Below are 12,206 nucleotides of genomic sequence, written 5' to 3'. Positions count from 1 at the left end.
AATGGAATGGTTCAAAAATAAACATATCCAGGTGTTAGAATGGCCAAGTCAAAGTCCAGACCTGAATCCAATCGAGAATCTGTGGAAAGAACTGAAAACTGCTGTTCACAAATGCTCTCCATCCAACCTCACTGAGCTCGAGCTGTTTTGCAAGGAGGAATGGGAAAAAATGTCAGTCTCTCGATGTGCAAAACTGATAGAGACATACCCCAAGCGACTTACAGCTGTAATCGCAGCAAAAGGTGGCGCTACAAAGTATTAACTTAAGGGGGCTGAATAATTTTGCACGCCCAATTTTTCAGTTTTTGATTTGTTAAAACAGTTTGAAATATCCAATAAATGTCGTTCCACTTCATGATTGTGTCCCACTTGTTGTTGATTCTTCACAAAAAAATACAGTTTTATATCTTTATGTTTGAAGCCTGAAATGTGGCAAAAGGTCGCAAAGTTCAAGGGGGCCGAATACTTTCGCAAGGCACTGTATGTCATTGATATGGTTAATTAAAGGCCATTGCTACCATATTCACATTCCTATCTATTAATCTCCTCATTAAAACAGAATTCCATTAAAGGCATGCAATATGAAGTACTTTCCACAGAATCCGCAGCAGCCATCACGCTGAGGACCTGCTTTACTCGTGTGTGTGTGTGTGCGTGTGTGTGTGTGTGTGTGTGTGTGTGTACTTAAAAAACAATCATAATACCCAAATATCTATAGTGATAGTCATTTGCATCATTACATTTTTGTTAATATAATTTTCATGCCATGTGTATCATCTCAATCATGCATCTCCACTCTTATTTGCATGCAAAAAAAAAATCTATAATGCAGATAATAATAATAAACTATCTAGGAGGAAAAAAATATTGGGGAAAAAACAAACTCATAGAGTATTACAATAATAAGTGAATTGATTCACAAGATACATCTCCAGCGGCTATAACGCAAAAACAACTTAAATTCATCCTGTATAAATACAGCATTGTAATCATTTCATTAGGGAAAATAGGTTCTAAAATTCCTGTTATAAAACAGATTATCTTGCCTCTGCCAATACTTTACACCAATTTATTTATAATGGAGTGTGTGCATCTGCAGTGTACTACAAAACCTTGCCTATGTAGTGTTTTAAAAATATGTATAAAATACTTTATTAATCCAACCGTTACAAACAAAGATTCTGTCCCATGTGGTGCTACACTGACTTCCTCCGGCAGCAGGGGTACTCCCTGAAGTTGTGCCCAAGCGAGAGTGTGCTCCCTGGGGACGAGAGTCCTGTGTTGTCTCTGGGGCTCCAGCTCTGGATCCTGTAAGAGATGGAGTTGCTGTAGACCGAGTTAATGTTGCACCCAGGGTGCTCCCTGTGGGAAGGCAGGGGGCTCTCACACACCTCCAGACGGTAGCACATACAGGAACACAAGGAGCCCAGGGGAGACTCTGGCCTTCGTCTGCCAGTGCCATGCAGCTGTAAATGCAGCCTCTGCCTGCAGGGGGCACCCCTGGCCCTGTCCCTATCCTCCTGCTCCTCTGCTGGGGAGGAGATGAGGTTCGTGCGGCTAGTGCCCTCCTCCATGGGCAGGGAAAGATTGATGTGACCGCGGCTCTGCCCCATCCTGTCCCTCTCCCTGACCCTAAGCACTCCTCTGCCTTTCCCTGGTCCTCCTCCTCCTCCATGGAGCCCCATGGTCAGCAGGCCCCTCTCCCTCTTGATGGAGGCCCTCTCCTGGGCGTCCCTCTTCTCGTCCTCTGTGTTCATGGTGAGGAAGCGCAGCACTACCAGGTTGAGGAAGGCTCCTATCACTGTCAGTCCAACCAGGATGTACATGAAGCTGAAGGCCACATAGGGTGTCTTCTCCTGGAGGTCCTCCTTCTTCTGCAGGGCCACAAAGTCCCCAAACCCAATGGTGGTGAGCGTGATAAAGCAGTAGTAGTAGGCATGGAAGAAGGTCCAGGCCTCATAGTGGGAGAAGGCTGCTGCCCCAACACACAGGGTGCCGATGCAGGACAGGAAGCCCACCAAGACCATGTTCTCCATGGACACCTCAGTCCTTCGTAACCCTAGGCACTGCTTGACCCTGCGCAGGAGATAGCAGACAAACGTGTTCATCCTCTCGCCCAGGCTCTGGAACATGACCAGGGTGAGTGGGATGCCCAGCACGGCATAGAACATGCAAAAGACCTTCCCTGAATCTGTGCCTGGAGCTGCATGGCCATAGCCTGTGGAGATAGATGGCCACCCAGAGGAACACCGTTACTCTTTACTGTGTGTTATTGTAGACTAATAATGATGCTGTTGAAGCCAATGGTTAAGGGATGCCGAGAATAAGTAATAACATGCTACGATATTCGGTATAGATGTGCACTGTATTAAATTAGACTTTACAATAGGCAAATGGCTGACTCTTCTGTACAGTAGCCTATTTGCCGATGCAGAACACTGCAGAGACACTGTATTATAAAACCATTTCCTGACACCTGTAACACTTAAACTCAGCCATGAGAAAAGTAGCCTAAGGGAAGCTAGCAAAACTTGCCAATGGTGGTGATGACCGTGATGGCAAAGTAAAAAGACCCGGCGAATTTCCACTGTCTCCCGGCGCGGTGGGGATCCGCTTGCAGCACCACCCGCTCGATCTCCCGGTAGTCGTCCTCGGAGAAGCGGTACTTCTTCTTCATCTCAGTGCGCTTCAGCTCAAGGATGCGTCGGCGGGAGCTCTCCGTCTCGGATTCCAGTGCGTCGAACACCGCAGCGCCCACCAGCAGGTAGGAGAACATGCAGAGGATAAGAGACAGGGTCCGCACATTTTGCTTCTTCATCTTCAAGCCCCCAGGGCGGAGAAACTCTTACAGGTGGGAGTGGTGCTCACTGTGGTTTAGCTCTCGCCTCTCTGGCTGTGGCGTAGAATCAATCCAACAGCAGGTGTAGCGTGGGGAGGAGGTGCACACAAATAAAATAGGAAGTGTATGGAAGGTTTCAAATGTAGGCAACGTTGGGTTCTTTTCCCCTTCCAAAAAAACGTGCGTTTACATTTCGATTATTCCCTCAATAAACATTTCCAGCACTGAGTCTGTACAGTTTCTAAAAATGTTCAATCACCATATCTTCCATGTATATTGTAGAATGTAGAGAGAGAATCATTGTCCTCGAGATGATTGAGATCCAACGCATTCTGTCCAAAAGATACGTTCCTCCAGCGTTTGCATCTAGTTTGTGCATGCGTGATATGAGAGCCTATAGGCTAGATTAAAAAATGTCTGACTTTATTATTCTACAAAATGCATAGGTTACTGTTGCGCCTGGTTTTCTATTGGAGTATCCAAACCTACTCACATTCAACAAGTGTCCCAACACAACCCTATAAGCCCACATAATAAAACATTACGTAAATCCCCAAGCGCCCACGGAATGTAAAAAAGCGAAGTCAATGCGCGACCACATGGCCGCTCTCTCTCTCTTATCACTCAATATTGACAGAGTGCTGACTCTCCGAATAAAAACATTCAGCATCATGGATAGCGACTAGCGGAGGCGAGCATTGGCGACCTGCGCATTGGAACTCCTTTCTTCAAATCAAATCAAATGTTATTGGTCACATACACATGGTTAGCAGATGGTAATGGGAGTGTAGCGAAATGCTCGTGCTTGTAGTTCCGACCGTGAAGTAATATCTAACAAGTAATCTAACAATTCCCCAACAACTAACTAATACACACATCTGCTCAGGCTGAATGAGAATATGTACATATCGAGCATGTCCCGAGCGGCCCAGGCAAGGTGCAATAGATGGTATAAAATACAGTATGATATGAGTAATGTAAGATATGTAGACATTATTAAAGTGGCATTATTTAAAGTGGTATTGTTAAAGTGACTATTTATTAGTGGCCAGTGATTGGGTCTGTTTAGCAGTCTGATGGCCTTGAGACTGAAAAACAGTTTCTGTCTCTTGGTCCCAGCTTTGATGCACCTGTACTGACCTCGCCTTCTGGATGGTAGCGGTGTGAACAGGCAGTGACTATGGTGGTTGTTGTCCTTTAATCATTTTGGCCTTTCTGTGACATCGGGTGCTGTAGGTGTCATGGAGGGCAGGTAGTTTGCGTTGTGCAGACCGCAACACCCTCTGGAGAGCATTGCGGTTGAGGCAGGTGCAGTTGCCATACCAGGCTGTGATACAGCCCGACAGGATGCTCTCAATTGTGCATCTTTTATTTTATTTTTATTTTTATTTCACCTTTATTTAACCAGGTAAGCTAGTTGAGAACAAGTTCTCATTTACAACTGCGACCTGGCCAAGATCAAGCAAAAGCAGTGCGACACAAACAACAACACAGAGTTACACATGGAATAAACAAGTGTACAGTCAATAACACAATAGAAGAAAAAAATTAAGTCTATAGACAGTGTGTGCAAATGGCGTGAAGAGGTAAGGCAATAAATAGGCCATAGTGGCAAAGTAATTACAATTGAGCAAATTAACACTGGAGTGATAGATGAGCAGATGTTGATGTGCAAGTAGAAATACTGGTGTGCAAAAGAGCAGAAAAGTAAATAAAAACAATATGGGGATGAGGTAGGTAGATTGGTTGGGCTATTTACAGATGAGCTATGCACAACTTGGTTGGTTAGCTGCTCAGATAGCTGATGTTTCAAGTTAGTGAGGGAAATATAAAGTCTCCTGCTTCAGCAATTTTTGCAATTCGTTCCAGTCATTGGTCAAGGAGGTGTTGGCTTTGGGGATGACCAGTGAGATATACCTGCTGGAACACGTGCTACGGGTGGGTGTTGTTATCGTGACCAGTGAGCTGAGATAAGGCAGAGCTTTACCTAGCATGGACTTGGATGGATGATGGATGATCTGGAGCCAGTGGGTGTCACGACTCCTACCGAAGGACTCCACCTGTTCGGGTGGAAGGAAGGAGTGTTGTATGGCATTGAAGCTCATTAGGATGTATACAGAGCCAGATGTATACAGAATGGTGTCGTCTTCGTAGAGGTGGATCAGGGAATCACCCGCAGCATCGTTGATATGTACTGAGAAAAGAGTCTGCCCAAGAATTGAACCCTGTGGCACCCCCATAGAGACTGCCAGAGGTCTGGACAACAGGTCCTCAGATTTGACCCACTGAACTCTGTCTGAGAAGTAGTTGGTGAACCACGCGAGATAGTCATTTGAGAAACCAAGGCTGTTGAGTCTGCCGATAAGAATACGGTAATTGACAGAGTCGAAAGCCTTGGCCAGGTCAATGAAGACGGCTGCACAGTACTGTCTTTTATCGATGGCGGTTATGATATCGTTTAGTACCTTGAGCATGGCTGAGGTGCACCAGTGACCAGCTCGAAAACCAGATTGCAGAGCGGAGAAGGTACGGTGGGATTCAAAAAAGTTTGTCTGTAAAAGTTTGTCAGGGTTTTTGAGTGACAAGACAAATGTCTTCAGCCTCCTGAGGTTGAAGAGGCATTGTTGCGCCTTCTTCACCACACTGGGGTGAAGAAGGCGCAATGTTTTGTTGATGTTGAGTGAGAGAGTGTGGTGTCAGGAAAACAACCTGAGTGCCCTCACCTCCTCCCTGTAGGCTGTCTCGTCATTGTTGGTAATCAAGCCCACTACTGTTGTGCCGTCTGTTGTGTCGTCTGCAAACTTGATGATTGAGTTGGAGGCGTGCATGGCCATGCAGTCATGGGTGAAGATGGGAGTAAAGGCTCAGACAAGCCTCCCCCAGGTGGTGAAGGTAGGAAACATCTCCACTTCGCTGACCTTCAACTTTGACGGGCCTCCCCCCAGGTGGTGAAGGTAGGAAACAACATCTCCACTTCACTGACCCTCAACACTGGGGGCCCCACAACACTGGAGGCCCGTCAAAGTCCAAGACCCAATTGCACAGGGCGGGGTTGAGACCCAGGGCCTCCAGCTTGATGATGAGCTTGGAGGGTACTATGGTGTTGAATGCTAAGCTGTGTTTAGTTTGTCTGGAAGCGTGACGTCGGTGTCCGTGATGTGGCTGGTTTTCATTTTGTAGTCTGTGATTTCCTGTACACCCTGCAACATACATCTCGTCTGAGCCATTGAATTGCGACTCCATTTTGTCCCTGTACTGGCAGTTCACTTGATTGATTGCCTTGCGGAGGGAATAACTACCCTGTTTATATTCAGTCATATTCCCAGACCTCTTTCCATGGTTAAATGCGGTGGTTCGCTCTTTCAGTTTTGCGCGAATGCCGCCATCCATCCATCCATCCACGGTTTATGGTTAGGGTAGGTTTCAACATCTCCAATGCACTTCCTTATAAACTCACCCACCGAGTCAGCGTATAGACCGATGATGTTCTCTGAGGCTGACAATAAATGCAGCCTCAGGATATATTGTTTCCAGTTTACATAGAGTGAAATTCCTTGAGGGCCGTTTTGGTGTCTGCTTGAGGGGGAATGTACACAGCTGTGATGATAACTGATGAGAATTCTCTTGGGAAGTAATATGGCCTGCATTTGATTGTAAGGAATTTTAGGTCGGGTGAGCAGAAGGACTTGAGTTCCTGTATATGATTACACCATGAGTTATTAATCATGAAGCATACACCCCCGCCCTTCCTCTTCCCAGAGAGGTGCTTATTTCTGTCGGCGCGATGCATGGAGAAACCCGGTGGCTTAACTGATTCAGACAACATATCCCGAGAGAGCCATGTTTCCGTGAAACAGGATGTTACAATCTCTGTCTCTCTGGAAGGCCACTCTTGCTCGAATTTCATCTACCTTGTTGTCAAGAGACTGGGCATTGGCAAGTAGTATACTCTGGAGCGGTGGGCGATGTGCACGTCTTCGGAGCCTGACCAGGAGGCCGCTCCTTCTGCCCCTCTGCGGTGCTGTTGTTTTGGGTCGGCTTCTGGGATTAGATCCATTGTCCTGGGTGGTGGTCCAAACAGAGGATCCGCTTCGGGAAAGTCTTATTCCTGGTCGTAATGTTGGTAAGTTGACGTCTCTTATATCCAATAGTTCTTCCCGGCTGTCTAAACTAGTCTAAACCAAATTCAGTTGATAAACTCCTAAAAGAACACATTTCATAACCCCATTTTGTCATTTGCGACCCACTTGACTACATGGAGAACATGGACGTAGAGAGGCTGGTGTTAACAAAACTACCTATTCATCTAGTCTTCAACTCCCATCCCTGGTAGAGGCGCTGGTGAGAAAACAGGTGGCTTTTCCACTTGCACTGCTTTGATTGCCTTGCTTTGTGAAGCGTGTGCGCGGGAAAGCCTGACATTCTGATCATGTAGGCCCATTATTCCAAGTGAGGAGCGGCCCCACTGGCACAGATTACTCTTTATGAGGCGCACTTTGTAGCCTACCTGGTGGATCGATGTGATGCCCGCATCTATAGACTGTGGGTAAGCTGTGATCAGGGTAAGAAAACAGTACATTGGTTATTGAAGTAGGAGAACCAGCTTTTAAGGTTTACTAGCAACGTTGTGTTACTTTTCTCATTGCTTTCTATAACTTTGCTATATAGTGTACTAATAACCAAATATTGACTATTCAGTTAAGTCAGCAGTCACCAGGGAAGCAGAATTAATATCCCTGTGCCATTTTTATATATTTTATAGCCATGTGATCCCTTCCCACCCACACACTCAGCTCAATAAGAGACAAATTAAAACACACTGTGTTTGTTCCCAGAAAAAAATGTTCAAGAAGGCAGATGCTCTATCATTTCGTTACAGGCAACATGCTGGGTATTTTAGTGCAGTCATTCCAGAACTTGCAGCGTTTATGTGCCAATAGGTTTGATTTCATGAGATGACTATGTAATAGGCTTATTTCATTAAATGGGCACACATGTTATTTAGCCTAAAGATAAACAGGTTGGACTTTGTGTGTTCAGTTGGATAAAGGACTTGTTTGGCTCAAGCCCAGAAGAAATGACAGTTTAGAGACTATCAAAGAGCTATGCCAAGCCTATCTGAGACCATTTCCATTCTACACCATCACCCCTGAAATCCCTACCAAAGCCACACAATCCTCCCCAGTATCAAACTGCATCAGTGACTCCTCTCTTCTCCAACGGTGAATTTGGTCAACATTCTCATGCATAGCCTAATGGCTGTGGGGTATGGGAGTTACATGCTGATGGGATGTCCCTGCAATACATTTTGATACATAATGGCTACTGTACCAAAATCTTATTCATTAATATTTGAAATAGGCTATGCTCATTATTATAAACTGGGTGGTTCGAGCCCTGAATGCTGATTGTCTGAAAGCCGTGGGTGGTATATGAGACCGTATACCACGGGTATGACAAGACATTTATTTGTACTGTTCTAATTACTTTTGTAACCAGTTTATAATAGCAATAAGGCGCCTCTGGGGTTTGTGGTATATGGCCAATATGCCATGGCTAAGGTCTGTATCCAGGCACTCTGCGTTGCGTCGTGCTTTAGAACAGCCCTTAGCCGGGGTATATTGGCCATATACCACATCCCCTCGGGCCTTATTGCTTAATTAATCATGTGTGTGTGCGTGTGTGTGCATGTGTGTATGTGCTGGGTGAATGTGCAAACCTACAGCTGATAGTGATTACCATAGTAACTCAGACCAGCACCACAGGCTTCACCAAGGTTGAAGCTGACAAATTAAGTGCAATGATCCTGTCCTTCATTTATCAACACCACAATGATGTCATCCATCCCACTGAACAGAGCTACTTGAGATGTACCCAAATTCTCCCCCTCCGCAAAGTATTACATATTTTGATAGGAAAAGGGAGCGAAGGGAAAGTGAAAGTTAAAACATTGTTTACTGAAATGGCCAACAGCCGCATCAGACTATTGCAGCTGGATTGTTTGTTCTATATTGTGTTGCTCTGGTCCCAGCAGCATCCTCCTCTCAGAACTCTGTGTTAAGTGGCTAATACAGCTCATTGAAGTCCTGGTTGTTTCATCCTTCCACCCAGTCCGCACTTTACCCCCTCTGTTGAATCTCTTTTACACCAGACATCTGGAACCTAGAATCCCAGCGTTGGTGAATGCATAGAGAGCGTGCCAACCTTTGTCAATGTTTTGTTCTCCCACACATCAGGCAGTGAAAAGAAGGCTGTGAACCTGGAAAGATCCTTGTATACCCAGCAAAGCTGATCCATCATCAATTCCTGGAGAGAAATGTAAATGTGGCACAGCGGAGGAGAGCTTAGAAAATGAATCACCTTAGAATAAGTAAAATGTTAGGAAATAAATAAACGTCTAAGGTGAGGGAGAGAGGAGTAGAGAGAGAGGTGCCATGTAGGGAGATGAGGGGAACAGAGAGAGAGGGGGGCACCACAGGAATAAGAGAGGTGTTTGAATAAAAGTAATAATATAATGAGACAAGCCCAAAGGAGAGAGAGAGGGATCAGACAAATCAAATCAAATTTTATTTGTCACATACACATGGTTAGCAGATGTTAATGCGAGTGTAGCGAAATGCTTGTGCTTCTAGTTCCGACAGTGCAGTAATAACCAACAAGTAATCTAACTAACAATTCCAAAACTACTGTCTTGTACACAGTGTAAGGGGATAAAGAATATGTACATAAGGATATATGAATGAGTGATGGTACAGAGCAGCATAGGCAAGATACAGTAGATGGTATCGAGTACAGTATGTACAAATGAGATGAGTATGTAAACAAAGTGGCATAGTTTAAAGTGGCTAGTGATACATGTATTACATAAGGATACAGTCGATGATATAGAGTACAGTATATACGTATGCATATGAGATGAATAATGTAGGGTAAGTAACATTATATAAGGTAGCATTGTTTAAAGTGGCTAGTGATATATTTACATCATTTCCCATCAATTCCCATTATTAAAGTGGCTGGAGTTGAGTCAGTGTCAGTGTGTTGGCAGCAGCCACTCAATGTTAGTGATGGCTGTTTAACAGTCTGATGGCCTTGAGATAGAAGCAGTTTTTCAGTCTCTCGGTCCCAGCTTTGATGCACCTGTACTGACCTCGCCTTCTGGATGATAGCGGGGTGAACAGGCAGTGGCTCGGGTGGTTGATGTCCTTGATGATCTTTATGGCCTTCCTGTGACATCGGGTGGTGTAGGTGTCCTGGAGGGCAGGTAGTTTGCCCCCGGTGATGCGTTGTGCAGACCTCACCACCCTCTGGAGAGCCTTACGGTTGAGGGCGGAGCAGTTGCCGTACCAGGCGGTGATACAGCCCGCCAGGATGCTCTCGATTGTGCATCTGTAGAAGTTTGTGAGTGCTTTTGGTGACAAGCCGAATTTCTTCAGCCTCCTGAGGTTGAAGAGGCGCTGCTGCGCCTTCTTCACAATGCTGTCTGTGTGAGTGGACCAATTCAGTTTGTCTGTGATGTGTATGCCGAGGAACTTAAAACTTGCTACCCTCTCCACTACTGTTCCATCGATGTGGATTTATGTGGGTGTTCCCTCTGCTGTTTCCTGAAGTCCACAATCATCTCCTTAGTTTTGTTGACGTTGAGTGTGAGGTTATTTTCCTGACACCACACTCCGAGGGCCCTCACCTCCTCCCTGTAGGCCGTCTCGTCGTTGTTGGTAATCAAGCCTACCACTGTTGTGTCGTCCGCAAACTTGATGATTGAGTTGGAGGCGTGCGTGGCCACGCAGTCGTGGGTGAACAGGGAGTACAGGAGAGGGCTCAGAACGCACCCTTGTGGGGCCCCAGTGTTGAGGATCAGCGGGGAGGAGATGTTGTTGCCTACCCTCACCACCTGGGGGCGGCCCGTCAGGAAGTCCAGTACCCAGTTGCACAGGGCGGGGTCGAGACCCAGGGTCTCGAGCTTGATGACGAGCTTGGAGGGTACTATGGTGTTGAATGCCGAGCTGTAGTCAATGAACAGCATTCTCACATAGGTATTCCTCTTGTCCAGATGGGTTAGGGCGGTGTGCAGTGTGGTTGAGATTGCATCGTCTGTGGACCTATTTGGGCGGTAAGCAAATTGGAGTGGGTCTAGGGTGTCAGGTAGGGTGGAAGTGATATGGTCCTTGACTAGTCTCTCAAAGCACTTCATGATGACGGAAGTGAGTGCTACGGGGCGGTAGTCGTTTAGCTCAGTTACCTTAGCTTTCTTGGGAACAGGAACAATGGTGGCCCTCTTGAAGCATGTGGGAACAGCAGACTGGTATAGGGATTGATTGAATATGTCCGTAAACACACCGGCCAGCTGGTCTGCGCATGCTCTGAGGGCGCGGCTGGGGATGCCGTCTGGGCCTGCAGCCTTGCGAGGGTTAACACGTTTAAATGTCTTACTCACCTCGGCTGCAGTGAAGGAGAGACCGCATGTTTTCGTTGCAGGCCGTGTCAGTGGCACTGTATTGTCCTCAAAGCGGGCAAAAAAGTTATTTAGTCTGCCTGGGAGCAGGACATCCTGGTCCGTGACTGGGCTGGATTTCTTCCTGTAGTCCGTGATTGACTGTAGACCCTGCCACATGCCTCTTGTGTCTGAGCCGTTGAATTGAGATTCTACTTTGTCTCTGTACTGACGCTTAGCTTGTTTGATAGCCTTGCGGAGGGAATAGCTGCACTGTTTGTATTCGGTCATGTTACCAGACACCTTGCCCTGATTAAAAGCAGTTGTTCGCGCTTTCAGTTTCACGCGAATGCTGCCATCAATCCACGGTTTCTGGTTAGGGAATGTTTTAATCGTTGCTATGGGAACGACATCTTCAACGCACGTTCTAATGAACTCACACACCGAATCAGCGTATTCGTCAATGTTGTTGTCTGACGCAATACAAAACATGTCCCAGTCCACGTGGTGGAAGCAGTCTTGGAGTGTGGAGTCAGCTTGGTCGGACCAGCGTTGGACAGACCTCAGCGTGGGAGCCTCTTGTTTTAGTTTCTGTCTGTAGGCAGGGATCAACAAAATGGAGTCGTGGTCAGCTTTTCCGAAAGGGGGGCGGGGCAGGGCCTTATATGCGTCGCGGAAGTTAGAGTAACAATGATCCAAGGTCTTTCCACCCCTGGTTGCGCAATCGATATGCTGATAAAATTTAGGGAGTCTTGTTTTCAGATTAGCCTTGTTAAAATCCCCAGCTACAATGAATGCAGCCTCCGGATGAATGGTTTCCAGTTTGCAAAGAGTTAAATAAAGTTCGTTCAGAGCCATCGATGTGTCTGCTTGGGGGGGGATATATACGGCTGTGATTATAATCGAAGAGAATTCTCTTGGTAGATAATGCGG

At 46.2% G+C, this 12,206-nt stretch overlaps 1 protein-coding gene and 1 pseudogene across 1 annotated transcript; one reads left to right on the top strand and one right to left on the bottom strand.

Moving 5' to 3' along the window:
* Nucleotides 1–741: 741 nt before the first annotated feature.
* On the bottom strand, nt 742–3,296 carry LOC110492387 (potassium channel subfamily K member 15-like). The gene is made up of 2 exons (XM_021566656.3): nt 2,536–3,296; nt 742–2,218 (listed from the first exon to the last, which is right to left on the bottom strand). The coding sequence occupies exons 1-2, from the start codon at nt 2,816–2,818 to the stop codon at nt 1,197–1,199; spliced, it is 1,305 nt and encodes a 434-aa protein (XP_021422331.3). The 5' UTR covers nt 2,819–3,296; the 3' UTR covers nt 742–1,196.
* Nucleotides 3,297–5,665: 2,369 nt separating this feature from the next.
* Nucleotides 5,666–12,206, top strand: part of LOC110491121 (uncharacterized) — a 46,555-nt pseudogene continuing 40,014 nt past the window's right edge.

The sequence above is a fragment of the Oncorhynchus mykiss genome, chromosome 16 (genome assembly GCF_057628025.1).
Source record: "Oncorhynchus mykiss isolate SJ-2025 chromosome 16, ASM5762802v1, whole genome shotgun sequence".
Taxonomy (NCBI): domain Eukaryota; kingdom Metazoa; phylum Chordata; class Actinopteri; order Salmoniformes; family Salmonidae; genus Oncorhynchus; species Oncorhynchus mykiss.
The sequence above is the reverse complement of the archived record's forward strand: the minus strand, read 5'-3'. Positions and strand labels throughout refer to the sequence as shown.